The 25,309-nt window shown below is 36.5% G+C and overlaps 1 protein-coding gene across 4 annotated transcripts in view; it reads left to right on the top strand.

The window, feature by feature from the left end:
• The window catches only part of LOC117994881 (putative leucine-rich repeat-containing protein DDB_G0290503), a 30,505-nt gene extending 6,533 nt beyond the window's left edge, over window positions 1-23,972 (top strand). The window contains exons 5-15 of one of the 4 annotated variants that reach the window (XM_069508339.1): window positions 5,614-5,737; window positions 7,104-7,230; window positions 8,503-8,658; window positions 10,036-10,193; window positions 11,311-11,455; window positions 12,541-12,644; window positions 13,875-13,984; window positions 16,490-16,648; window positions 18,183-18,359; window positions 19,122-21,607; window positions 22,612-23,972. In XM_069508339.1, coding sequence (XP_069364440.1) covers window positions 5,614-5,737; window positions 7,104-7,230; window positions 8,503-8,658; window positions 10,036-10,193; window positions 11,311-11,455; window positions 12,541-12,644; window positions 13,875-13,984; window positions 16,490-16,648; window positions 18,183-18,359; window positions 19,122-21,607; window positions 22,612-23,970 — 5,105 coding nt within the window. In that variant the 3' untranslated portion in view covers window positions 23,971-23,972. Of the gene's footprint in view, window positions 1-5,613; window positions 5,738-7,103; window positions 7,231-8,502; window positions 8,659-8,881; window positions 8,978-9,194; window positions 9,297-10,035; window positions 10,194-10,492; window positions 10,607-11,310; window positions 11,456-12,540; window positions 12,645-13,874; window positions 13,985-16,489; window positions 16,649-18,182; window positions 18,360-19,121; window positions 21,608-22,611 lie in introns of those variants that run through there. The other 3 variants (XM_069508341.1, XM_069508340.1, XM_069508342.1) reach the window with 3 other exon arrangements.
• The last annotated feature ends 1,337 nt before the right edge of the window (window positions 23,973-25,309 follow it).

Raw genomic sequence — 25,309 nt, 5'->3', positions numbered from 1 at the left:
AACTCTCGGTTTGATCCTGAATCGATATGTCAAATATTATGCTATGGTGGTGACGTAAAATCAAAGAAAAATAGGGCTACCTGTGTCAAATGTACTAATATTTGACGCCTGTCAGTGACTCAAAGCCTCGACGTTTTGTTAGAAGTTCCTTAAATGCTGTGGACTTTGGCCTTAAGCACTTACCTCAGTCATTTCTTCAGTAAATCTATACGAAGTATCCACATACTTATTCAATACATTTGTCATGACACTAACGAATTTAGTATCAAAATTGGACCGTCTACCACATTTTCGCCTTACAACTTCACCCACTAGTAAATTCGGTTTGAAGTTTTCTAGGAACCAACATTTTTCATTTTCTTCATCAATGTCATTGTTTAAATCATATTTAGTTGTGTTGATTACTATTTCATTGAAACTATCACTTCTACGTAAAATTCCTTTAACGTTTTTTATTTCTTCTAAAATTTTTAAATCTTCTCTATTGATTTTTAGTTTCATATTTTCATCGTTGTTTTTTTCGTTATATTTTGTTTTAACTGTGTTCTCTTCAATTTTTTTAGTGTCAGCATCGAAATTTGCTATACTTCCTTTGTCTATATTTTCGTTAGATTTTCCATTTTGTACTTTATTATCATAATATTCATCTCTATCTGTGAAATCTCTTGATTTTTTGGCATTCGCATCAAAATTAACATATCCTTCTATTTTATATTTATTATATTTTCCTTTATTTTCAATATCAATATCCATTTTTGGATTCTTATCAACTCTATAGATATCTTTAAAAGATTTTTCAGGATTATCATTAAAATTAGTCATTATTTTTTCATTATTATCACTTACTGATGATTTTCTAGAATGTTGATTATAATTCACTTTGATATCATCAGTATAATCATTGTCATAGCTGATAAGTCTTTTATTCAGTTTTTGACGGCCGCCGAGTTGTTCTCTAATCGATCTCTTGTAGTCCAGCATCATTAACCTGTAAAATATACTTTCTTTGATTTATAAACTAACGCTTGGTTGCAATCAGACCTGGTGGCAAGTGATGATGCAGACTAGGATGGAGCGCGCTTGCCTAGAAGATTCCTATTCACTCTTGACTTGAAGGTACCCATATTATAATTGGAGGGGAAAACTGATGCTGGAAGGGTGTTCTATATCCTAGCGGTTCGAATTAGAAATGAGGAGGCAAATCGCTTCGTACGTGTATCCGTGGAGTTTCGACTACGTACGGGTGCAGACCTTGGCGATGCCTTGCGGTACGATGGTAGAAAGGTGAAGGAGCTTATTGAGTTTTTGCAGTATACCCTCGAAATAATCTAAATATATAAAACGAAATTTGACTTACTGACTGACTGATCTATCAACGCACTACTGGACGGATCGGGCTGAAATTTGGCATGCAGATAGCTATTATGACGTAGACATCCGCTAAGAAAGGAATTTTGAAAATTCTAAGGGGGTGAAATAGGGGTTTAAAATTTGTGTAGTCCACACGGACGAAGTCGCGAGCATATGCTCGTGTTTGATACTGATGGTTCGTTTGTGATTGGTTAGTCACTTAAAATGGTTTGTGTCCACTAACTTTTTGTCTTTGTCATTTTGTATGGGATTACGTAACAGAGATAGCCCTATATTATCTTCTCTCTATGGATAGAGTATAGTCAAAGGTAAGGGTGCTTGCATACAGAACCAGGTGTCTGGTAAGTGTGTTCTGGAAGATTTGTGTGGTGGTGGTGGTACGTATTACTTGCTTTTCCTGCATGTTTAACAGTGGGAGAGAGAGCAATCGAGGAACGCTAACCCGGTGCGGGTGTGCGGGGCGTCCCCCCGCCTCATACCCCGGTTGCCATCTCTTGGATTTGACTCGCTCCAGCAATGCACGGGGCTGCAATGGCTTGTATAGTACGGTATAATAACATTGTAAATTGAAAAATTAAAAAGAGCAACCGCCGAGTTTCTTGCTGGTTCTTCTCGGTAGGAACGGCATTCCGAACCAGTGGTAAATTAAAACTACCTGACTATTCATAAGCACTCGTAAAAAGTTTACATGAATAAAAAAACATTCTATTCTATTCTATTCTATTCGACCTGTCGCGAACTTATACTTGTGTATGGCATCCAAGATGCTGGCGCAGACAACGGGGCAGCTGTAGCCATGTGGTACCCAGGGGTTGGAGTGCGAATCCTGGCAGAATACTCGCGCTTCTGGAACAAAAAGCCGGCCAAGTGCGAGTCAGACTCGCACACGAAAATGAAAATGAAAAATGAAAATGAAAATCTTTTTTATCTAAATATATAAAAGGAAAAGGTGACTGACTGACTGACTGACTGATCTATCAACGTACAGCTCAAACTACTGTATGGATCGGGCTGAAATTTGGCATGCAGATAGCTATTATGACGTAGGCATCCGCTAAGAAAGGATTTTTAAAAATTCAACTCCTAAGGGGGTGAAATAGGGGTTTGAAATTTGTGTAGCCTAAGCTAGTTCGTATAAACTTTTACAAGTGCTTACGAATAGTCGGATGCATCTACCACTGGTTCGGAATGCCTTTCCTGCCGAGAAGAACCAGCAAGAAACTCGGCGGTTGCTCTTTTCAAATATTCGATATAGGTACAAGATTATTCCATGTATAAAATAGTATTTGCAGTCTTGTGCGTTGCTGGAACGAGCTGCAGGAAATGTTCCGTACCATCCGTTTCATACAAGCAATAACAGAATAGAATATATTTTTATTCAAGTAAACTTTTACAAGTGCTTTTGAATCGTCAGGTAGTTTAGTTTACCACTGGTTCGGAATGCCGTTTCTACCGAGAAGAACCAGCAAAAAACTCGCCGGTTGCTCTTTTTAATTTTTCAATTTACAATGGGGCCGATTCTCTTGTACACAATCTCTAAACTAAACTAAATTAACAGGTCTAAATCTAGTGCTATCCTTTTCCGCAAGCAACATTATGAAAGGGATAGCAATAGATTTAGACGTGCCATTTTAGTTTAGTTTAGAGATTGTGTACAAAGGAATTAGCCCCAATGTTATTATACCATACTATACTACTATAACAGTTTTTAAGGTTCCGTAGCTCAAAAGGAAAAAGGAGCCCTTATAGGATCACTTCCTTGTCTGTCCGTCTGTCAAGCAACCTATAGAGTACTGCCCGTCGGCCTAGAATCATAAAATTTCGCTGGTAGGTAGGTCTTAGGCATACGTAAAGGGAAAATCCGAAAACCGTAAATTTGTGGTTACGTCACCAAAAAAATTAAGATGTGTTCATGAACAAATAATTATTATTTTGAATTTTCAATGTAAGATAACTATATCAAGTGGGGTATCATATGAAAGGGCTTCACTTGTACATTCTAAAACAGATTTTTTATCTATTTTTTATGCATAATAGTTTTTGATTTATCGTGCAAAATGTCGAAAAAATACACGAGTACGGAACCCTGAGTGCGCGAGTCTCACTTGCACTTGACCGTTTCTTTTTAAATTATGACGTGTTAAGTTTTATAATATAATCTTACCGATAACGACACCATTATAGATAATTATTATATAAAACACAAAGATAATTTGCCCGTATAATATAAAATGATTTTTCATTATTTTAAGTAAAAATTTTGATTTAAATTAAAACTGTAATATTTAACTGTTTAATCAATGAAATGTAAAATACTAATCACACTATGAATTGATTCGAAAAGTATGTTTGTTCGTAAAATCTAAATATATAAAAGGAACTGACTGACTGACTGATCTGTCAACGCACAGCTCAAACTACTGGATGGATCTGGCTGAAATTTGGCATGCAGATAGCTATTATGACGTAGGTATCTGCTAAGAAAGGATTTTGGAAAATTCAACCCCTAAGGCCGTGAAATAGGGGTTTGAAATTTGTATAGTCCACGCGAACGAAGTCGCGAGCATGAGCTAGTATAAACATATAGCTTATGCCCGCGACTTTGTCCGCCTGGACCACACAAATTATAAAGCCCTATGTGCAAAATTTCGAAAAAATACGACTGATGTAGTACGGAACCCTCTGTGCGCGAGTATGACTCGCACTTGGTCGGTTATTTAGCACTAAGATGCTATGGCCCAAAGGTCTCCACAGCAAATAATTTTTGAAATTCATACAATTTTTTAAGGAGATATATATAAAAACAAATCTAAGAATCGTACGAGTACAAAACTAGTCAAACTATAAAAGGAAAAGGTGACTGACTGACTGACTGATCTATCAACGCACAGCTTAAACTACTGGACGGATCGGGCTGAAATTTGGCATGCAGATAGCTATTATGACGTAGGCATCCGCTAAGAAAGGATTTTTGAAAATTCAACCCCTAATAGGGTGAGAAAGGGGTTTGAAAATTGTGTAGTCCACGCGGACGAAGTCGCGGGCATAAACTAGTCAAACTATAAAAGTTAATTATCTGTAACTAAACATGTAATTTTCAATTACCGTAGTAACTTTTTAATTAAGTATGTTTAAAAATGACTAATAAGTAGAAAAGTGTTTAAAAGTTTAATTCCGTCGACATTGGTAACTTTTTTTAAAAAATGAATTCTTTATTATCAATAAAAAAAATTCAAAACATATGTATACGTAACATAATATTATAACATTAAATTATATGATACTAGCTTAGGCCCGCGACTTCGTCCGCGTGGACTACACAAATTTCAAACCCCTATTTCACCCCCTTAGGAGTTGAATTTTTAAAAATCCTTTCTTAGCGGATGCCTACGTCATAATAGCTATCTGCATGCCAAATTTCAGCCCGATCCATACATTAGTTTGAGCTGTACGTTGATAGATCAGTCAGTCAGTCAGTCAGTCACCTTTTCCTTTTATATATTTAGATATCTGACTGGACTGATCTATCAACGCACAGCTCAAACTACTGGACGGATCGGGCCGAAATTTGGCATGCAGATAGCTATTATGACGTAGGCATCCGCTAAGAAAGGATTTTTGAAAATTCAACCCCTAAGGGGGTGAAATATGGGTTCGAAATTTGTGTAGTCGACACGGACGAAGTCGCTAGTAACCCGATAAAAATGGTTTGTGGCCCAGTTCGCACGTTAGTAATGGCCCTACTATAGTCAATATTATTAAATAAATAAATAAAACGTTTATTTCTCAATCATCTAGTTACACACATACATGGGTTTGATCTTGGACAATTTGCGTGCTTGTTGGAATAATCATATACAATATTAAGAATGTTACAAGATCAAGAACTGGCTATCCTAGCTAGATTTTTAGATCTGTGTTAAGGATAGCCAACCCTCTCCCTCGGTTATCTAAAAAGTAAATAAATACATTAGTGCACAAGCACAAATCAATTATTGCAGAAAGTTGTTGGTCTGTAACGTTTTACATTTAAATAAACGTATGAACCTAGATTGTTGCAGAGGAAAACTATGGGTGTGTGTGTGTGTGTGTGTGTGTGTGTGTAAGTAAATTAATTATTAATTAGATTATATTTATTGTTACAGGCGCAAAACCATATAAATGGTTTGTGGCCCAGTTCGCACGTTAGTAATGGCCCTACTATAGTCAACATTATTAATTAGATTATATTTATTGTTACAGGTGCAAAACCATATAAATGCGACTACTGTAACTACGCGTGTCGGGATAACTCCACTCTGCGCAAACATAAGGAGAGGCATGCTGGCATCACTAGACTTTACCAGTGCACCTCTTGCGATAAGGGGTATGTATAATAGCCTCAATAGCTCAACCGGCAAAGGAGTGGACTGAAAACCGAAAGGTCGACGATTCAAACCCCGCCCGTTGCACTATTGTCGTACCTACTCCTAGCACAAGCTTGACGCTTAATTGGAGAGGAAAGGGGAATATTAGTCATTTAATATGGCTAATATTCTTAAAAAAAAAAATGCGTAAAGGTATGTTTTTTTTATTTTTTTTATTCATATACAAGTTAGCCCTTGACTGCAATCTCACCTGATGGTAAGTGATGATGCAGTCTAAGATGATAGCGGGCTAACCTGGAAGGGGTATGGCAGTTTTTTTTATTAAACTCATACCCCTTGGGTTTCATGTATATGGAGTTTGAAGATTTTGGCCTAACAGTCTGCCATTTTTAGGGTTCCGTACCTCAAAAAGAAAAACGGAACCCTTATAGGATCACTTTGTTGTCTGTCTGTTTGTCTGTCAAGAAACCTACAGTGTACTTACCGTTGACCTAGAATCATGAAATTTGGCAGGTAGGTAGATCTTATAGCTGACATTTGATTTTGATGATTTTTTAAATCTGAAAACCGTGAATCACACAAAAAAAGAGGGTTAGATCACACAAAAAAAAATTAAATTTTGGTCATGAACTAATAATTAGTATTTTCAACTTTCGAAGTGAGTGACTATATCAAGTGGGTTATCATATGAAAGGTCTTCACCTGTACATTCTAAAACAGATTTTTATTTATTTTTATGCATCATAGTTTTGGAATTATCGTGCAAAATGTCAAAAAATACGACTGTAGTACGGAACCCTCATTGCGCGAGCCTGACTCGCACTTGGCCGGTTTTTTTTCAAAATACCGGCCACGCATGAAACCTGCATTAATCAATAGCTGGTATCAATACAAACAAGTATCGTACGACACAAAATCTCCCATTGTCACGTTTCCGAGATATAAACTACCAAAGTTGTACTGATGGCTACTGGCTAGATTGTTGTACTGATGACTCCACCAGTAAAACTTTGATAGCTGACTGAGGTTTTTTGTCTTTGTCATTTGCGGTGTTAGGAATGTTGATTGGAAGGTTGTAATAGTTAAATGGTTGGTCTGGGATCGGTATGGGGATGGAGGAGCCGAAATTGGCCGACTGTCTCTTTCTAAGTTCTAAGACTGAGTTTCTTGCTCGTTCTTCTCGATAGGAACGGAATTCCGAATCAGTGGTAAATTAAACTAGTTAACGATTCAAAAGCACTTGTAATAAGTCTACTTGAATAAAATAAATTCTATTCTATTCTAAAGGTCGTTGTTCATCACTTTCGGCCGCGTTCTGTAGTTTTTCGTCGCTTGGTGTGAAATACCGTATTGTTTCCGTTTCAGTTACAAAACTAAGCGTGCACTAAAGTTGCACATCGCCCAAGTCCACATGGCAGTCGACATCAAGACCGTGCCGTGTTCCGAGTGCGGGAAGTTGTTTAAGTGCTTGAAGACATTGAATAACCATGTCGTAAGTATACACTGGCCCCGATTCTCTAGTCTCTCTCTAAACTTAGTTGGAGAGGAAAGGGGAATAAAAAAAAAAAAAAAAAAAAACTAAATTTAGAGTATCTGCATCCTTTTCTTTTTACTAATGCTAAAAAAGGAACGGAACATGACTTTCACATTTAAAGACTCTTAATTTTAGTGCACAAATACAAATTTAAACAGTAGGTTCGCGAGTGCGTGCTAAAATCACGGGTTTTACCATCTAAAAATTAAATTTAGAAATGTCAAACTGCTTCTGTCCTTTTCATATTACAATAGTAAGAAGAGGGTGGGAATACAGTGGGAACACATGGCCAGCGTGGTAGACTATGGCCAAAACCCTTCTCACCCTGGGAGGAGACCCGTGCTCTGTTGTGAGTCGGCGATGATGGTGTATAACTGTTTCGTCGACGTTAGCCCGACTAGTTTCGGTCCTTCGCCGCTGCCCTCATAGCCAGCTGTGAGGGTGGCTGAGATGTGGGGGAGGGGGAGGGGGAAGACAGCTGAACATTGTCTCCCAACAGTTCTTCGGCGGGCTGTGCGGGCCGCGCGCAGTCTCAACCGCGACGCGTGTGCAAACTGAGTCCCTGTGAAGGACCCCGGATGGGTTCGAAACTAGTCGGGCTAACGTCGAGACACGTGAGTAAAGCCGGTATATGATGTATGTACAATGGAAATCACTCACGATAGTTTAAATGCTAAAACACCCGTAGTTCTAAAATATTATTTATCAAAAATCGCGGAACCGGTAGGATACGAACCTGCGTCTCCTGGGATCGCGCCTGACGCCCTGACCGCTAGGCCACGGTTCGTTTGCTGCCAGTGCCGGTAATATGTATATTTACTCAGTACTGAAGCAACTGCTAATGCCATCTGGTAGCGACATTTTGCAGTAATCGAAACTACCGATTCCGCAATTTTTGATACGTATTCAAAAATATTTTAGAAATTAGAAAAATAAAAAAACTATTATAAAAATTATAAATCCATAGATCTAATAACATCCTGTATCCATACTAATATTATAAATGCGAAAGTGTGCCTGTCTGTCTGTCTGCTAGCCTTTCACGGCCCATCCGTTCAACCAATTTTGACGACACTTGGTACAGCGATAGCTTGCATCCCGGGGAAGGACATAGGCTACTTTTTATCCCGGAAAATCAAAGAGCTCCCACGGCATTTAAAAAAAAACTAAATCCACGCGGACGAAGTCGCGGGCATCCTCTAGTATATAATATATTTTCCTTGTTTTCAGAGATTGTCCCACCTGAAGTTATATGCGTGCAAATGTGAAATTTGTGGCGTCACATTGTCGAATAAATACAATATGAGATCACACCTCTCGAGCCATATCGTCCAACGACCTTATACATGCATCTTTGAGGGCTGTGACAAGCGATTTAAAGACAAGGTTAGTTGACGACCCCGGCCTTGAAAGGTTCCTCTTTTGAAAGCATCGCTCAAAATTTACCATCTTTCCTAGTGTGAGGCGGAAAAGGTCAGCGCCATCTATCGATAACTAAGAAAATTAACAATGCTAATATAGTGTTTTGTTAACTTATAACACTACTCATTCCAACTGTATAATCAATAAAATTAGTCATAAGACTAAATTAATATAAGTTATGTTATCGAATAAATACAATATGAGATCGCACCTCTCGAGCCATATCGTCCAACGACCTTATAAATGCATTTTTGAGGGCTGTGACAAGCGGTTTAAAGACAAGGTTAGTTGACGACCCCGGCCTTGAAAGGTTCCTCTTTTGAAAGCATCGCTCAAAATTTACCATCTTTCCTAGTGTGAGGCGGAAAAGGTCAGCGCCATCTATCGATAACTAAGAAAATTAAAAATGCTAATATAGTCTTTTGTTAACTTACAACACCACTCATTCCGACTGTATAATCAATAAAATTAGTCATAAGACTAAATTCATATAAGTTACATTATCGAATAAATACAATATGAGATCGCACCTCTCTAGCCATATCGTCCAACGACCTTATAAATGCATCTTTGAGGGCTGTGACAAGCGATTTAAAGACAAGGTTAGTTGATGACCCCGGCCTTGAAAGGTTCCTTACTCTTTGAATGAAAATTCACCATCTTTCCATTATATGAAACGTACAAAAATAAAATAGTGTGAGGTGGAAAAGGTCAGAGCCATCTATCGATAACTAAGAAAGTTAACACGACAACAGACCTGCCCCCCAATTGTGTAAGAATAACCATTTCATGGCTATCGCAATCGTCAAGAAATTCTGCCATTTGATTGGTTGATTCGCTGTTTACATTTTTTCACAGCCAATCACAGATTTCACAGCAGAATTCTTGACGATTGCGATAGCCATGAAATGGTTATTCTTACACAATCGGGGGGTTGATGGAGTGCAAACCGCAGTTGGAGTTTTTGAATACTTTTTTAAAATTACTTGTTCTATATAATTTTAAATACATATCAAAAATTGCGTAACCGGCAGGAATCGAACCTGCATCTTCTGGGTTCGCGCCCGATGCCTTTCGATAACTGCAAAGTGTCGCTACTAGATGGCATTAAACAGTCGCTTCAGTACTGAGTTAACATACATATCACCAATTTCGTCACTTGCAGTAAGCGAGACCGTGGCCGAGTGGTCAAGGCATCGGGCGCGAACCCAGAAGATGCAGGTTCGATTCCTGCCGGTTACGCAATTTTTGATATGTATTTAAAATTATTTAGTAATTTCCTTTAAGTGTAGGTAAAACACTAAAAAATTATTTAAAAAAAATATACTTGTATGTTTTCAGAGCGCTCTCAAAAAGCACGAGATTATCCACTACCCTGAGAAACATTTTGAATGCAGCATTTGCAAGAAGAAGTTTTCTAGGCTGCACCGCATGGTCGCACATAAGAAACAACATAGGGCTAAGAAAAAGTGCGTCTTCTGTGACTACTGCGGTAAAGGGTGAGTGTTGTTTTAGAAATAACTTCAAATATAAACTATTTAAGTAATTATGGGTGTGTTTTGTTAGGAATTGTGGGTGTGTTCTGATAAGAAATGTGCGTGTTTCGTTTAGAATGATGGGTGTTTCATTAGGAATTGTGGGTGTTCCGTTAGGAAATGTTGTTATTATGGGTGTGTTTCGTTAGGAATTGTGGGTGTTCCGTTAGGAAATATTGTTAGTATGGGTGTGTTTCGTTAGGAATTGTGGGTGTGTTCCGTTAAGAAATGTGGGTGTTTCGTTAATAATTATAACGGAAACATTTTGAATGCAGCATTTGCAAGAAGAAGTTTTCTAGGCTGCACCGCATGGTCGCACATAGGAAGCAACATAGGGCCAAAAAGAAATGCGTCTTCTGTGACTACTGCGGTAAAGGGTGAGTCATCATCATCAACCGATAGACGTCCACTGCTGGACATAGGTCTTTTGTAGGGACTTTCACACGACACGGTCTTGTGCACCCTAAATCCAGCGGCTCCCTGCGACTTGTCTGATGTCGTCCGTCCACCTAGTGGGGGGCTTTCCAACGCTGCGTCTTCCGGTGCGAGGTCGCCATTCCAGCACCTTGGGACCCCAACGTCTATCGGTTGTACGAACTATGGGCCCTGTTGTTTTAGAAATAGCTTGAAATATAAACTGTAAGTAATTGTAGGTGTATTTCGCTAAGAATTACGGGTGTTTCGTTGAGAATTATGGTTGTTCCTTTGGGAATTATCGTTAGTGTGGGTGTGTTTTGTTAGGAACGTGGGTGTATTCTGTTAGGAAGTGTGGGGATGTTGTGACAGGAATTAAATTAAAGTTAAGTAATGTGGGTGTTTCATTAATAATTATAAATGTCCTAGTGTGTTTCATCAGAAACCATGGGTATGATTCGTCAAGAGTTATGGGTGTGTTTCGTCAGTAAATTTAGGTGTATTGCGTTAGGAAATGTTGGACGTTCTGACTTCTGACAAGAATTTATGGCAGTGATTTCAGCCCGATTCGTCCAGTAGATTGAGCTGTACGTTGACGGATCAGTCAGTCAGTCACCTTTTCCTTTAATATATATAGAAAAATATCAAATGTGTGTTATTGTTTCAGGTTCTACAACAAAAACTACATACGTAAGCACATAACACACAAACACCTGTACACACAACACTACATATGTGACTTGTGTGACTTCCGCACATACAACAAGCCCAGCTTGGTGATGCATATCAAATATGGACACGTCTCAGAAATGGTACGAATTATTATGAAAAGTAATATGTATCTCACACCCGGCTTTACTCACATGTTTAGTAGACGATAGCCCGACTAGTCCCGAACCCATCCGGGGTCCTTTTCCTCCGGTGCCTATAATTATTCTCAGTAAAACCTGCCCATAATTCCCACTAAAACTGTCCATAATTTCTAGTAAAAATTGACCATAATTTCTATTAGCGAATTCTATTATTGTGAGGGTGGCTGAGGCAATGGACTGTGCGGGCAGCGGCGCGCGGCGCGTAGTCTCAACCGCGACGCGTGCGCAAACTGAGTCCCTGTGAACTAGGACATTTATAATATTTAGGAAATTATGGGCAGTTTTTGACTATAAATTATAGGCAGGTTTGACTCAGAATTGTGGATACTTTTTACTAGAAATTATGGTAACTTTTTACTAGAAACTAGCTAATGCTCGCGACTTCGTCCGCGTGGACTACACAAATTTCAAACCCCTATTTCACCCCCTTAGGGGTTGAATTTTCAAAAATCCTTTTATAGCGGATGCCTACGTCATAATAGCTATCTACATGCCAAATTTCAGCTCGATCCGTTCAGTAGTTTGAGCTACCTTTTGCTTTTATATATTTAGATTATTGACAGTTTTAAAGAAACTATGGACAGTTTTTACTAGAAATAATGAACAGTTTTTATTAGAAATTATGGACAGTTTTTACTAGAAATAATGAACAGTTTTTACTAGAAATAATGAACAGTTTTTATTAGAAATTATGGACAGTTTTTACTAGAAATAATGAACAGTTTTTATTAGAAATTATGGACAGTTTTTACTAGAAATAATGAACAGTTTTTATTAGAAACTATGGACAGTTTTTACTGGAATTATCAGCAGATTTGACTCAGTTTTGAGTAAAACTTAAAAGCAAATTTGACTATGAACTTTGACAGGTTTGAGCATAATAAATTAGATGACAGTTTTGACTAAGAGATCATAACTTTTTTGTTGTTGCCAAGTTTGTCTAGTAATTATGGTATGTTTTAGAAATTATGGGCGGCTTTTATTAAGAATTATGCGCATTTTTGACTTGTTTATTTTATTTACAGGACAGGAAGTGTAAAATATGCAAGAAGACATACAAAAAACACATATACTTGAAACTGCATTACTGGAATACTCACAGCATCAAATATAAACTTAATAGAGTCAAGTAAGTTACTAATACAAGCGAGCGGAGTGATTCGCTAACTTAGTGTTCAACACTGAATGATAGCCACCGAGCTAATTACCGATTAATTTTTAATCTGTTGAACATTAATTTTTAATCTGTTGAACATTAATTTTTAATCTGTTGAACATTAATTTTTAATCCCTTGAATACATTTATTTTTAATCTGTTGAACATTAATTTTTAATCTGTTGAACATTAATTTTTAATCCCTTGAACACATTTATTTTTAATCTGTTGAACATTAATTTTTAATCTGTTGAACATTAATTTTTAATCTGTTGAACATTAATTTTTAATTCCTTGAACACATTTATTTTTAATCTTTTGAACATTAATTTTTAATCCCTTGAACACATTTATTTTAAAAATCCATTGAACACATTTATTTTTAATCCATTGAACATTTATTTTTAATCCATTGAACATTTATTTTTAATCCATTGAATTTTTTCTCAAAAAAAAATTATTTCCATACTAGTCGCCCGCGACTTCGTCCGCGTGGATTTAGGTTGTTAACAATCCCGCGGAAATGGTTTTCCGGGATAAAAAGTAGCTTATGTCACTCTCCAGGCCTTTATCTATACCTATGCAAAAAATCACGTCGTTCCGTTGCGTCGTGATTGAAGGACAAACCAACAAAGAAACACACTCGCATTCATAATAGGGGATTGTGATGGTACGGAACCCTTCGTGCGCGAGTCCGCACTTGGCCGGTTTTTTTTAATTTTTAGGGTTCCGTACCTCAAAAGGAAAAACGGAACCCTTATAGGATCACTTTGTTGTCTGTCTGTCCGTCTGTCTGTCAAGAAACCTACAGGGTACTTCCCGTTGACCTAGAATCATGAAATTTGGCAGGTAGGTAGATCTTATAGCTGACATTTGGGGAAAAATCTGAAAACCGTGAATTTAGGGTTAGATCACACAAAAAAATTAAATTGTGGTCATGAACTAATAATTAGTATTTTCAACTTTCCAAGTGAGTGACTATATCAAGTATCATATGAAAGGTCTTCACCTGTACATTCTAAAACTGATTTTTATTTATTTTTATGCATCATAGTTTTTGAATTATCGTGAAAAATGTCGAAAAAATACGACTAGTACGGAACCCTCATTGCGCCAGCCTGACTCGCACTTGGCCGGTTTTTTATATAATTATACATAATATTATGTCATCAATATGAACAACCTAACTTTCTTTATCAACAGGCTAAGGAAACCCAAAAAGAAAAAGAATAACATAATAATAGACGAAGATTCAGAACAGGGTATGAAAGAAATAGTATTACAACATGTAATCAAAGTTGAGCAAATGAGTGGTAAGTACGAAAGAAAGGAGAACTCTCTCCCTCTCCATCTCTCTCTCTCTCTCTCTCCCTCTCTCTCTCTCTCTCTATCTGCAGCGGAAACATTTTACAATAAGATGTTCTCACATATTGTCCAGCTGAAATGTTTCACCTTACATATTAGGCATGCAAAATAATTAGTAAAACATATAGGTAATGCCCGCAACTCCGTCCGCGTGGACTAACATTTTTCAAAATCCCGCGGGAACTCTTTGATTTTCCGGGATAAAAAGTAGCCTATGTCCTTCCCCGGGATACAAACTATCTCTGTACCAAATTTCGTCAAAATCGGTTGAACGGTTGAGCCGTAAAAAGCTAGCAGACAGACAGACAGACACACTTTCGCATTTATAATATTAGTATGGACTAGCTTATGCTCGCGACTTCGTCCGCGTGGACTACAAATTTTCAAAACCCTATTTCACCCCCTTAGGAGTTGAATTTTCAAAAATCCTTTCTTAGCGGATGCCTACGTCATAATAGCTATCTGCATGCCAAATTTCAGCCCGATCCGTCCAGTAGTTTGAGCTGTGCGTTGATAGATCAGTCAGTCAGTCAGTCAGTCACCTTTTCCTTTTATATATTTAGATTAGATAATGCGCGCGACGCCGTCCGCGTGGATTTAGGTTTTTGCAAATCCTGTGGGAACTCTTTGATTTTCCGGGATAAAAAGCCTATGTGTAATCTAGCCAGGGTATAATCTAATGACTGAGCGCTGCTCTTCTAAGGTGCAATCTTCTAGTGGACTTGCCATGGAGAATTAAAAATTTTGAGGTTATCTAAATATATAAAAGGAAAAGGTGACTGACTGACTGACTGACTGATCTATCAACGCACAGCTCAAACCACTGGATGGATCGGGCTGAAATTTGGCATGCAGATAGCTATTATGACGTAGGCATCCGCTAAGAAAGGATTTTTGAAAATTCAACCCCTAAGGGGGTGAAAAAGGGGTTTGAAATTTGTGTAGTCCACGCGGACGAAGTCGCGAGCATAAGCTAGTGTTGACATAAAATGATGAAACAGCTGATCAGAGCATATCCCGAGGTTGCCAACAAAACACTCCTGAAAATGTTGTACACAGTCATTGAATAGTTTTAAAATTATTTAATTTGTCTCTTTACTTATTGAGTGAGCTATGTATCTCCATTTCAAATTTCAGCCAAATCCGTCCAGTAGTTTTTGCGTGATTGAGTAACAAACATCCAAACATCCAACATTGAGCCTCAATAGCTCAACCGGTATAGGAGTGGACTGAAAACCGAAAGGTCGACGGTTCAAACCCCGCCCGTTGCACTATTGTCGTACCTACTCCTAGCACAAGCTTGACGCTTAGTTGGAGAGGAAAGGGGAATATTAGTCATTTTAATATGGCTAATATTCTTTTAAAAAAAAAAAAAACATCCACACTTTCACATTTATAATATTACTAGCAGTTGCCCGCGACTTCGTCCGCGTAAAATTTCTGGTTTCTCATGAGATCTGAAATTTTCCCGCTGCAAAAGGCCTCACTTACCTACTCACTCAGTCTCACCTTAAGACACGGAACCCAGAATACCTGAATGCCAATTTTCATATCTCTAACTTCAAAAACATAGGATTTTCATATATTTTTTTAACCCCCATTTCACCCCTTTAGGGGGAGAATGTAGTTAGATCCTTTCTTATCTGATATCTACACCCCCTAGAAAGAACGTACGTTTCAAATGTCAAGTAAAAATAAAATAGTTAAAACTTTTCTATAAAAACTTTTCCCCCAATTTTTTTTTCCCAAATTGACTTATACAGATTTTTATTATTTAAAGCTAATAACCTAAATGTCGATTTTGATGATGGACTTTCATACAACCTTCGACCCCCCCCCCCCCCCCACCCTTAGGGGGGAATTTTTCAAATTTCAAGTTTGTAGCCTTTATAGTCAGTCAGTGAGTGAGTGGTTTTTCGCTTTATATATTTAGATACTAGGATCTTTACCTTTTGTTGATAGAATAGAATGTTTTTTTATTCATGTAAACTTTTTAAAAGTGCTTATGAATAGTCGGGTAGTTTTAATTTACCTCTGGTTCGGAATGCCGTTCCTACCGAGAAGAACCAGCAAGAAACTCGGCGGTTGCTCTTTTTAATTTTTCAATTTACAATGTTATTATACCGTACTATACAAGCCATTGCAGCCCCGTGCATTGCTGGAGCGAGTCAAATCCAAGCTTTTTTATCGTTTACATAGTCTGCGACTGTATAATATGCTTTTTTTAGGAGCATACTTTTAACACATTTTTTAAACTTCTGTAAAGGCAAGTCTAAAATTGCTTGTGGCATTTTATTATAAAATATTACACTCATTCCCACAAATGACTTTCCCACATTCCAGAGGCGGAGCGCAGGAGTAGCTAGCTTATTTCTGTTTCTAGTTTGCCTATCATGGAGATCACTGATTTTTTTCATAGATCAGTCAGTCACCTTTTCCTTTTATGTATTTAGATACGGAAGAAGTGAGAGATGAAGGGGCGCAGTATTCGAGGAGAGTTCTGAGTGGAGACTCGAACCGAGCAGCATCCGACAATGTCATCTCACCGGATACACCGTTCAATGATTTGTTCATTGAACATATTATCATGCCCTCCCCTCCTAATGACGAAGGTAAATCCATTTTTAGGGTTCCCTATCTCAAAAGGAAAAACGGAACCCTTATAGGATCACTTTGTTGTCTGTCTGTCTGTCTGTCAAGAAACCTACAGGGTACTTCCCGTTGACCTAGAATCATGAAATTTGGCAGATAGGTAGATCTTATAGCTGACAGCATCATACAATGTCATCTGCCCAGACACGCCGTTTAAGGATTTGTTCATTGAACATATTATCATGCCCTCCCCTCCTAATGACGAAGGTAAATCCATTTTTAGGGTTCCCTATCTCAAAAGGAAAAACGGAACCCTTATAGGATCACTTTGTTGTCTGTCTGTCTGTCAAGAAACCTACAGGGTACTTCCCGTTGACCTAGAATCATGAAATTTGGCAGATAGGTAGATCTTATAGCTGACAGCATCATACAATGTCATCTCCCCAGACACGCCGTTTAAGGTGACGCAGGACGCTCGACCAAAATTGGCAGCGCACGTGGGTAACATGTTTACTTTTCACTTGACATTGTATGAGAAAGTGGAGAGGCACGATGATTTTCACTGAAATCAAGCGCGCGAAAAGGGTTTAGGAAAAGTATTTTTGAGAAAAAACTGCTGAATTTATGTTTGCAAAGTAAAGCTATTTCAACTAATGAATAAATAAACTACGTCTAATGATAAATTGTTTTAAAATTTTCATATCCCTAATCTTATTTATTTACACCCAAAGTTGTCATTAATTTAGTGTTAAAATAGGAATCTTTTGAGCCTCGTAACTTTTAAATCAATATTTTTTTCAATGTTTTATATATCAATAAACCTAGATAATGACAAGATAAATCGATATAATTCTTAGTTTTGTGCGTACAATATCGAATATTGTTGTAATTTCCCTCCTACGTTTGTATGAAGAAAGCACTGAACTGAGTCCCCTTAAGGATTTGTTCATTTAACATATTATCATGCCCACCTCTCCCACTGATGAAGGTAAGTCCAACATCGTCATGATCAACCCATCGCCGGCTCACTACAGAGCACGGCGGGGTGATTACGTAAAAAGTTAGCGACAGCAACGCGACAGCAGTAGCAATGAGACATTTCTTTTGCTTTGTGGCTATTGCTGTCTCTCTCTTGCCGCTGTTACGTGTGACAGCAATGATGGCGAGATTTACGCCTATCACCCCGCGGGTCTCCTCTCAGAGTGGGAAGGGTTTTGGGTCATAGTCTACCACGCTGATACCGCCAGACTTTATTACTTTCCCGCAGGCTTTCTTCAGAGAAGCTGTGTGCTTCTTGCTATTAAGGAATATACTAGCTGATGCTCGGGACTTCGTTCGTGTGGAATTAGGTTTTTTAAAAATCCCCTGGGAACTCTTTGATTTTCCGGGATGAAAAGTATGTCTACCTATGTCACTCTCCAGGTCTTTATCTATACCCATGCGAAAAATCACGTCAATCCGTTGCAACGTTGCGACGTGATTGAAGGACGAACCAACAAACAAACACACTTTCGCATTTATAATAAGGGTTCTGATTGTTACATATAATTTCAGAACCCCAGCAAAAAGAGACAAACATATACATTGACGAGGCGTGTCAGAAAGAGGCGGAGAGAGTGAGAACAGAAATGCTGGAACGATGGAAACCGAGTGTGGGTTTGAGACCTTTTATACGAGTGAAGAGACATTATGGCGGAACCGTCAAAAACCGGTCGAATCCAGTTAAAAATGGTATGTTAACTATATTTTTATTATACTTCCATACTAATCTCACACAAGCGGATACCCGGTGTGTGCAACTATGCTAAAAAATGGTTTTTTTTTTTTGGGCAAAAACCATCTTCGCATTATTGCCTTTCTAATGAAACCGGTTTAGGGCAGGTTGGTTGGATGGTTTCAAATTAAGATTACTATGTAATTACGAAACCCCCCCCCCACTACGGCCTTTCATTCCCACCCCTTTGATAACTTGCATCCTAGACATAACTAGAACATAAGATACTTTTCATCGAGATTTTTAAAAAATCTGAACTTATTTAATACTAGCTTATGCTCGCGACTTCGTCCGCGTGGACTACACAAATTTCAAACCCTTATTTCACCCCCTTAGGGGTTGAATTTTCAAAAATCCTTTCTTAGCGGATGCCTACGTCATGATAGCTAGCTGCATGCCAAATTTCAGCCCGATCCGTCCAGTAGTTTGAGCTGTGTGTTGATAGATCAGTCAGTCAGACAGTCAGTCATTCAGTCAGTCAGTCAGACAGTCACCTTTTCCTTTTATATATATAGAAGATTAATAACAATTAATATTGATGACTTGAAAAGAGCAACCGCCGAGTTGCTTGCTGGTTCTTCTCAGTAGGAACGGCATTCCGAACTAGTGGTAAATTGAACTAGTTAACGATGCAAAAGCACTTGTAATAAGTCTACTTCAGTAAAATAAATTCTTTTCTATTAGCTATTCTATTCTATAAATGACTTTGTTTTTTACAGAAAAAATTGAAATCACAGTATTTAGTGAAAACGAATCTAATGTTCCAATTCGTGAAGAAGTGTCTCAGAAAATAGTAAATAGAAGAAATACGAAGAAAAGTCGCCTCATAAATTATTGTGACAAAATAAATGAGATACTGGAAAAATTCAACAATGAAATTGTATGTGAAGATGAAAAAATCTCAAATATTAATCACAAAATCTCAAAAATTGGTGAACAAATCCAGAATAGTTTAGAAAAGGATAGTATTCACCATAAAAAACAGATAATAAAAAAACTGAATAGAGCATTAGCTAAATATAATAATTTAGTGAAAAAAGTAAGTGATATTCATAAGAAAGAACCAAAATTATCACCTGAAAATGTTGATGTAACAAGTAGTGATGTGATACATGAAACTGGTTTTGGTCTAACATCGGTTGGTGATGAGCATAGACAAAATTATGAGTACAATGATGAAGTAACATCATCTAATATTGATGTTATAGAAAGAAATGATGAGCAAGCATCAATTGGTGATGAGGATAGACAAAACAGTGAACACAATTGTGAAGAAACGACATTAGAAAATGAAATAAATAAAAATGGTGATATGACTAGAGGTGGTGATCAAACTGGAGTTATCAAAAATGATGACTGTAAGAAATTGAGTGCTGAAGTGACATCGTCAGGAAATTATAAAAACAGAACTGATGATGTGATAGAGAACGGTGATGATTATTTAGCATCGATTGGTGGTGAGAATAGACAAAATAATTCATACAACTGTAACATTGCAGTATTAGAAAATAGTGAAAATAGAAGTAGTGATATGCTGCAGAAAGGTGATGATGATTATACATCGATTAGTCATGAGAATAGGAAAAATGGTGAATATAAAGAAAAAACGGATGGTGCTATAATAGATAAAAGTGACATCGATCCAACATCAATTAGCGATGAGCATAATATTGAATGTGCAATAACAGGATGTGATGAAAATAAAAACTGTGATATGATCGAAGCAGGTGTTGATCTGACATCGAATGGTGATGAGAATATACGTAATGAATACAATAATGAAATACCTCCATCAGTAAATGATGAAAGTATAAGTGGTGATATGACCCAAACAGGTAATGGTCATACGACGGGGGGTGATTATTTTAAGGAATTGACTGCTGAAATGGAATTAGAAAATGATGAAATTGTTGTATGTGTTAAAATGGAGAAATGTAACGAATTAGTATCCATTGATGATGAGAATAGACTCAATAATGATGATTGTACAAAGCGTAGTAAAAAAGAGAATTTGTATAAACAAGCATTGATATGTCATGAAAATATGAAGTGCAGTCATGGTTATAATAAATTAAATGATAAAGCAAGATCACCGGAAAATGATACTATATTTAATTATGTGATAGAGAAAAGTGAGGTAGCATCAATAGGTGATGAAGAAATACCATCATCAGAAAATGATGAAAGTAGAAGCTGCTATGTAATGGAAACGGGTGCTAATCAAGTTTTAATAGGTGATGAAAGTATACTAAATAGTGATGATTGTAAGAAGTTTGAATGTGAAATATTAGAAAATATGAAAAGTGATGAATTGATAAAAACAGATGATAGTCAAGCATCATTGGGCGATGAAAATAGTCAATTTGATGCGTGTACTGAAAATGACATTACAAATGATAGTGTTGATTTAGAACAAGTAAAAATTGAAAACAATATTATAGAAGAAGTAAATCAGTTAGATTCAAGTGAAAATGGGATACTTTATGAAAACAGTCTGGCCGAATTGGTGAAACTTAGAAAAAGGAAATGTGTAAAAAATGTAAAAAGTATTCGTTACATAGATGGTAGTGATAACGAAAAGTTCGTTTACATAAATAACATTAAAGAAATAGATAGTATCATCAAAGAAATAGATAATATGGTAGCGTTGATAGATAATCCTGAAACTTTGAATGATGATCAATGTAATTCAAGTGAAAGTCATATCGAAAATAATTCAGAAAAATTAAAATTAGTTAAAAATATTAGAAAACCTAGAAAGAAACGACGTAAACGAAACATTAAAAAGAAAGTTAACACAAAATCTGGAATTAATAAAACGCCAAAAATTAAAGAAAAAAAAATTAAAAATAACGATGAATTTGGGAAAAGCAATGATGAAATATCCACTGAAGTGGAAAATATAGCGACCGAAGATGATGAAACTTTAAAAAATAATCCATCAGATTTACAAGAAATATCTATTGAAAACCATTTGGAAGAGGGAGATACTAACAAATATTGGACTAGACGAAGTACTAGAAATCGAAATAAAAAAATAGATACTAGTTTCGTTAGTCATGATGATTTTGATAGTGATGATGACAGGGATCGAGATTTCGTGCCCGAAGGTGATGGTGATGATGATGATGAATCGGGAGATGAAACGAAAAATAAATCGGATAAATTCAAACTCAATACACATCAATGTTATGTTTGCTTTAAGGTAAGTTTTTACTGGGTCAATTAAATATCACTTGCTTTAACTGTGAAGGAGAACGTCGTGAGGAAACTTATATACCTGAGAGTGCTCCAGAATATTTTCAGCGGTGTGTGAAGTCTTATCTGAAATTTGATTTTCCTATATGGGGTGAGGCATATAACATCTGCCCTCAAAGACGTTGCTTCGTGATGACCACGACCACTCTGTCAAGAGTAATACGACGAAGAAGATACAGGGTATAACCAGAATGCTAGCAAAAACTTAGCGTTATTGTTAGACTACCTAAACACAATCCAATACCAATAACCATTTGCCTTATTTTGTAGTTTTAGTGATTTAGTATTTTTCAAACCTGCAATGTATAGCGTGTAAAACTCGGGTCAATGCCCCGCCTACGACGCGGCATTGACTCCGAGTGACCTACTAACGCTACGGTCGTGACCTCTGGCGTCAGTCAGATGTTCAATTTCAATTTCAATTTTCATTTATTGCATTTCCATAAACTACATCATATTAAGTATGTACAAAGTATTATGGATACCCAGTTTGGGTGTCGCAATTTGGTCCTTAGACCTTAGTTAGGGAGACCGATATTATTATTTATTTTTTGTTCGTCGTTTAGGAAATCATTTACGGCATAGTAGCCCTTTTCTAATAAAAAGTTTTTTAATATTCTGTTGAATTTATTTTCATTGTTTATGTTACGAATTGTTTATGTTTTATATTATTATCGTAAACTTTTACAAAACAATAGTATTTTTTTATTTTTTCGCGGTTTTTTATGGTATCATAGTATCAGTAATCATCAGTACTATCACTTGTCTTCGTTTTTGCCAGCTTTCTGGTTACACCCTGTTTCATAATTGTTTTACTTCTAGGTAAAGGAACTTTCTAATGGTGTAAGAATTATTAAAATCGGTTCAGTAGTTTCAGAGTTTATCGCTTATAACCAAACAAATCTTTCCTCTTTATAATACAGAGTATAGAAAAAACTTTTCTTTTTTCAGCTATACGAAACTAAAGAAAAACTCATAGATCACTGCAAAGAGCATTTTGATATTTGCAATCCGAAAATGCTCAAGAAATGTCCTTTCTGTGAATATGTAACTAATTTGGACTTGGTCAAACATGTACGTTTGATACACAAAGTTAACTTGAACTATCTTTACGGAACCCTAAAAGACAGGAAAAACAACAATTGTAACAAGTCTAGATTTTATTTTAACGTTAAAAATAATCTAGTTGATGAAATAGAAGTTATTCCAAGTATACCTAATTTAAATAGACAAGCCTATTTGAAAATAGATCGGAAAAGACGTGAAAAGAATGATAAAGAAGTAAAAAAGGCTAAGTTAGTCAAAAAAGATGGTGGATGGATTGTCGAAAAAGTGCTGATAAATACGAAAAAAGAAAATTATGTTTTACCCGATAAAGTCGAAGAGTTACTCAAGAATAAGGAAAAGGAATCCAAAAATGGTGAAAATGATAAAAGTGAAGACAATGATAGTGAAAAAGAACCAGGAAGTGATGATGATGCCGGAAATAATCATGAAAAAGATCCAGAAAATGATAAAAGTGTCGAAAACAACGGTGGAAAACAACCGGGAAAAGATAAAATTGACGGCAAGAATGATGGAAAGGAATCCAAAAATGAAGATTATTGTGCTAAATTGCAAAGATTATATCGAATTGCCAAGAAAAATGGTCAGAAAATGCTCTTCCCATGCAATCAATGTGAAAAAATATGTCAAACTTTAAGTGCTTTGAAGCTACATTCACGAAGACACGATCCCAATGCTAAACCTTTTAAGAAGAAAGTATGGAAATATAAATTAAGTGAAGAGGAATTAAAGAAACTGAAAGAAGACAAAGAAAAAAGCAAAAAAATAACTAAAAACACTAAAAATAGATACGAAAAACCAAAACCGATAGTGAACAAACATAAATGCGATCCGAAATTGAAAGATTTCTACGAGAAAAACATCAAAGGCGGTGACATAGAATTTTGGCAGTTTTTGAAAATTTTCAACAAAATGTCTCGTGAAAACGTCAACGACTTTTCCGATTTGGAAAACCGCACTGAATTTGGGATGCATTTTATCGATCCGAAGTTAAATCCCCCGAATGAAGAAATTAGTTCGACCAGTAAAGATTTAAATTCAAAAAATTCGGGTAGCTCTAATACGAAAACTAAAAAAAGTAAATCAAAAGCTTTGGTTGATAAAATGGGGGTAGTTAGCAAAATTAGAAAAGAAAATAAATTCAAAAGAACCACATTCATAAGTAGAAAAGAATTTTTGAGGAGGAAGGCAATGAAAGATAGTCTTAGAAAGAAAAACGTTGGGAAATGCAATACAAATATATAATAATAATACATACATACAAATAAATAATATCTAATCTTTATGGCATATTAGAACTACAGTGCGGCAACGCTCTCTTGGCACTTGAATGACATTGACAGGGGGGCGCTGTTGGAGAACAAAGGCTTAGAATATTCAAACAAGAACAAAGGGGACACTTGACGGCAACGTTGGTTCCGCCACGGGCCAAGATAGCCTTGTCGCACTTTATCACAATACTCAATACAGTCTAGGCCAATCGAATTGAAAAATAACAATAACAAACATACCTTTGCGCTAACACGTAACTTCGTTAACACTTTTCACGATGATAAAACAGTTAAAAACACGCACAAACGCCTTCTGGTCCACGAACAACATCTTAAGTAAAATATACACGTAATGTTCATTCAATTTATCCATGATTTAAGCAAAAATTTTAATAAAAACTAAATGAAAACAAGAATTCACAACCACAGAAAAAATAACTTTGCAAGTTTTGACGTTTGCATTCTGTAATTTCTAATTCAATTCAATTCCCAATTATTGGCTTTTAGGTGTGCCAGCTGGGCACAGAGTGTTTCGCCAGTGTCACGTTTATGGAGAAGGTCTGTAATTTCTATAGAGCTGCGCAGGGACGACATTGCAACCACAGACTAAAAATGAATGAAAGTGAGTGACCGTACACATCGATAACTAATCGAGTTATTTAAATCAAGTTATTTTAATATAGCGTTGTATACCAACCCATTAATAGATATATAATGCTGTTTCATATTGCTTTTACGTAATAATATTTTATTTAAATAAAAGTTATACAGCAAAATCTATACTCTATACTAATAATATTATAAGAGGTAATGTCGTTAAGTTTGTTTGTAGGGGGTAATCTTTGGAACTACTGAACCGATTTTGAAAATTCTTTCACCAATAGAAAGCTACATTATTCTTGAGTGACATAGGCTATAGTTTTTAAGATCACTAAGTTATTTTTAAAGAATAGAGTATATGTAAGACTGTTGTCTAATGCATAAATTTTAAGTTCTCACTCGCCATTTTAACTATTTGTGTCCTGTCATATCAAAAGTACGATTTTATCTTCCTATATTGTTTTGGCTCTTGTAAAATGAATGACATTTTACTTAGCAACACCATATATAAGGAGACAGCGTGACACTTGACAAGATGGCGGCGTTAGCTCCAATTTTCACCACGCGCCAAAACACTGTATAACGGTTAATCGTAGTTTTGATATGATAATTGAGAGATAGAGCTAAAACAGCGTGTAAGTTTTCATTTATTTCGGACTATTTAGGTTTTGCAAGTACATAAAATCAAATAATTCTTTACATCAGAGTTAGTT

Source organism: Maniola hyperantus, chromosome 28, assembly GCF_902806685.2.
Source record: "Maniola hyperantus chromosome 28, iAphHyp1.2, whole genome shotgun sequence".
Lineage (NCBI taxonomy): Eukaryota > Metazoa > Arthropoda > Insecta > Lepidoptera > Nymphalidae > Maniola > Maniola hyperantus.
This window is presented reverse-complemented; position numbering and strand designations above follow the sequence as displayed.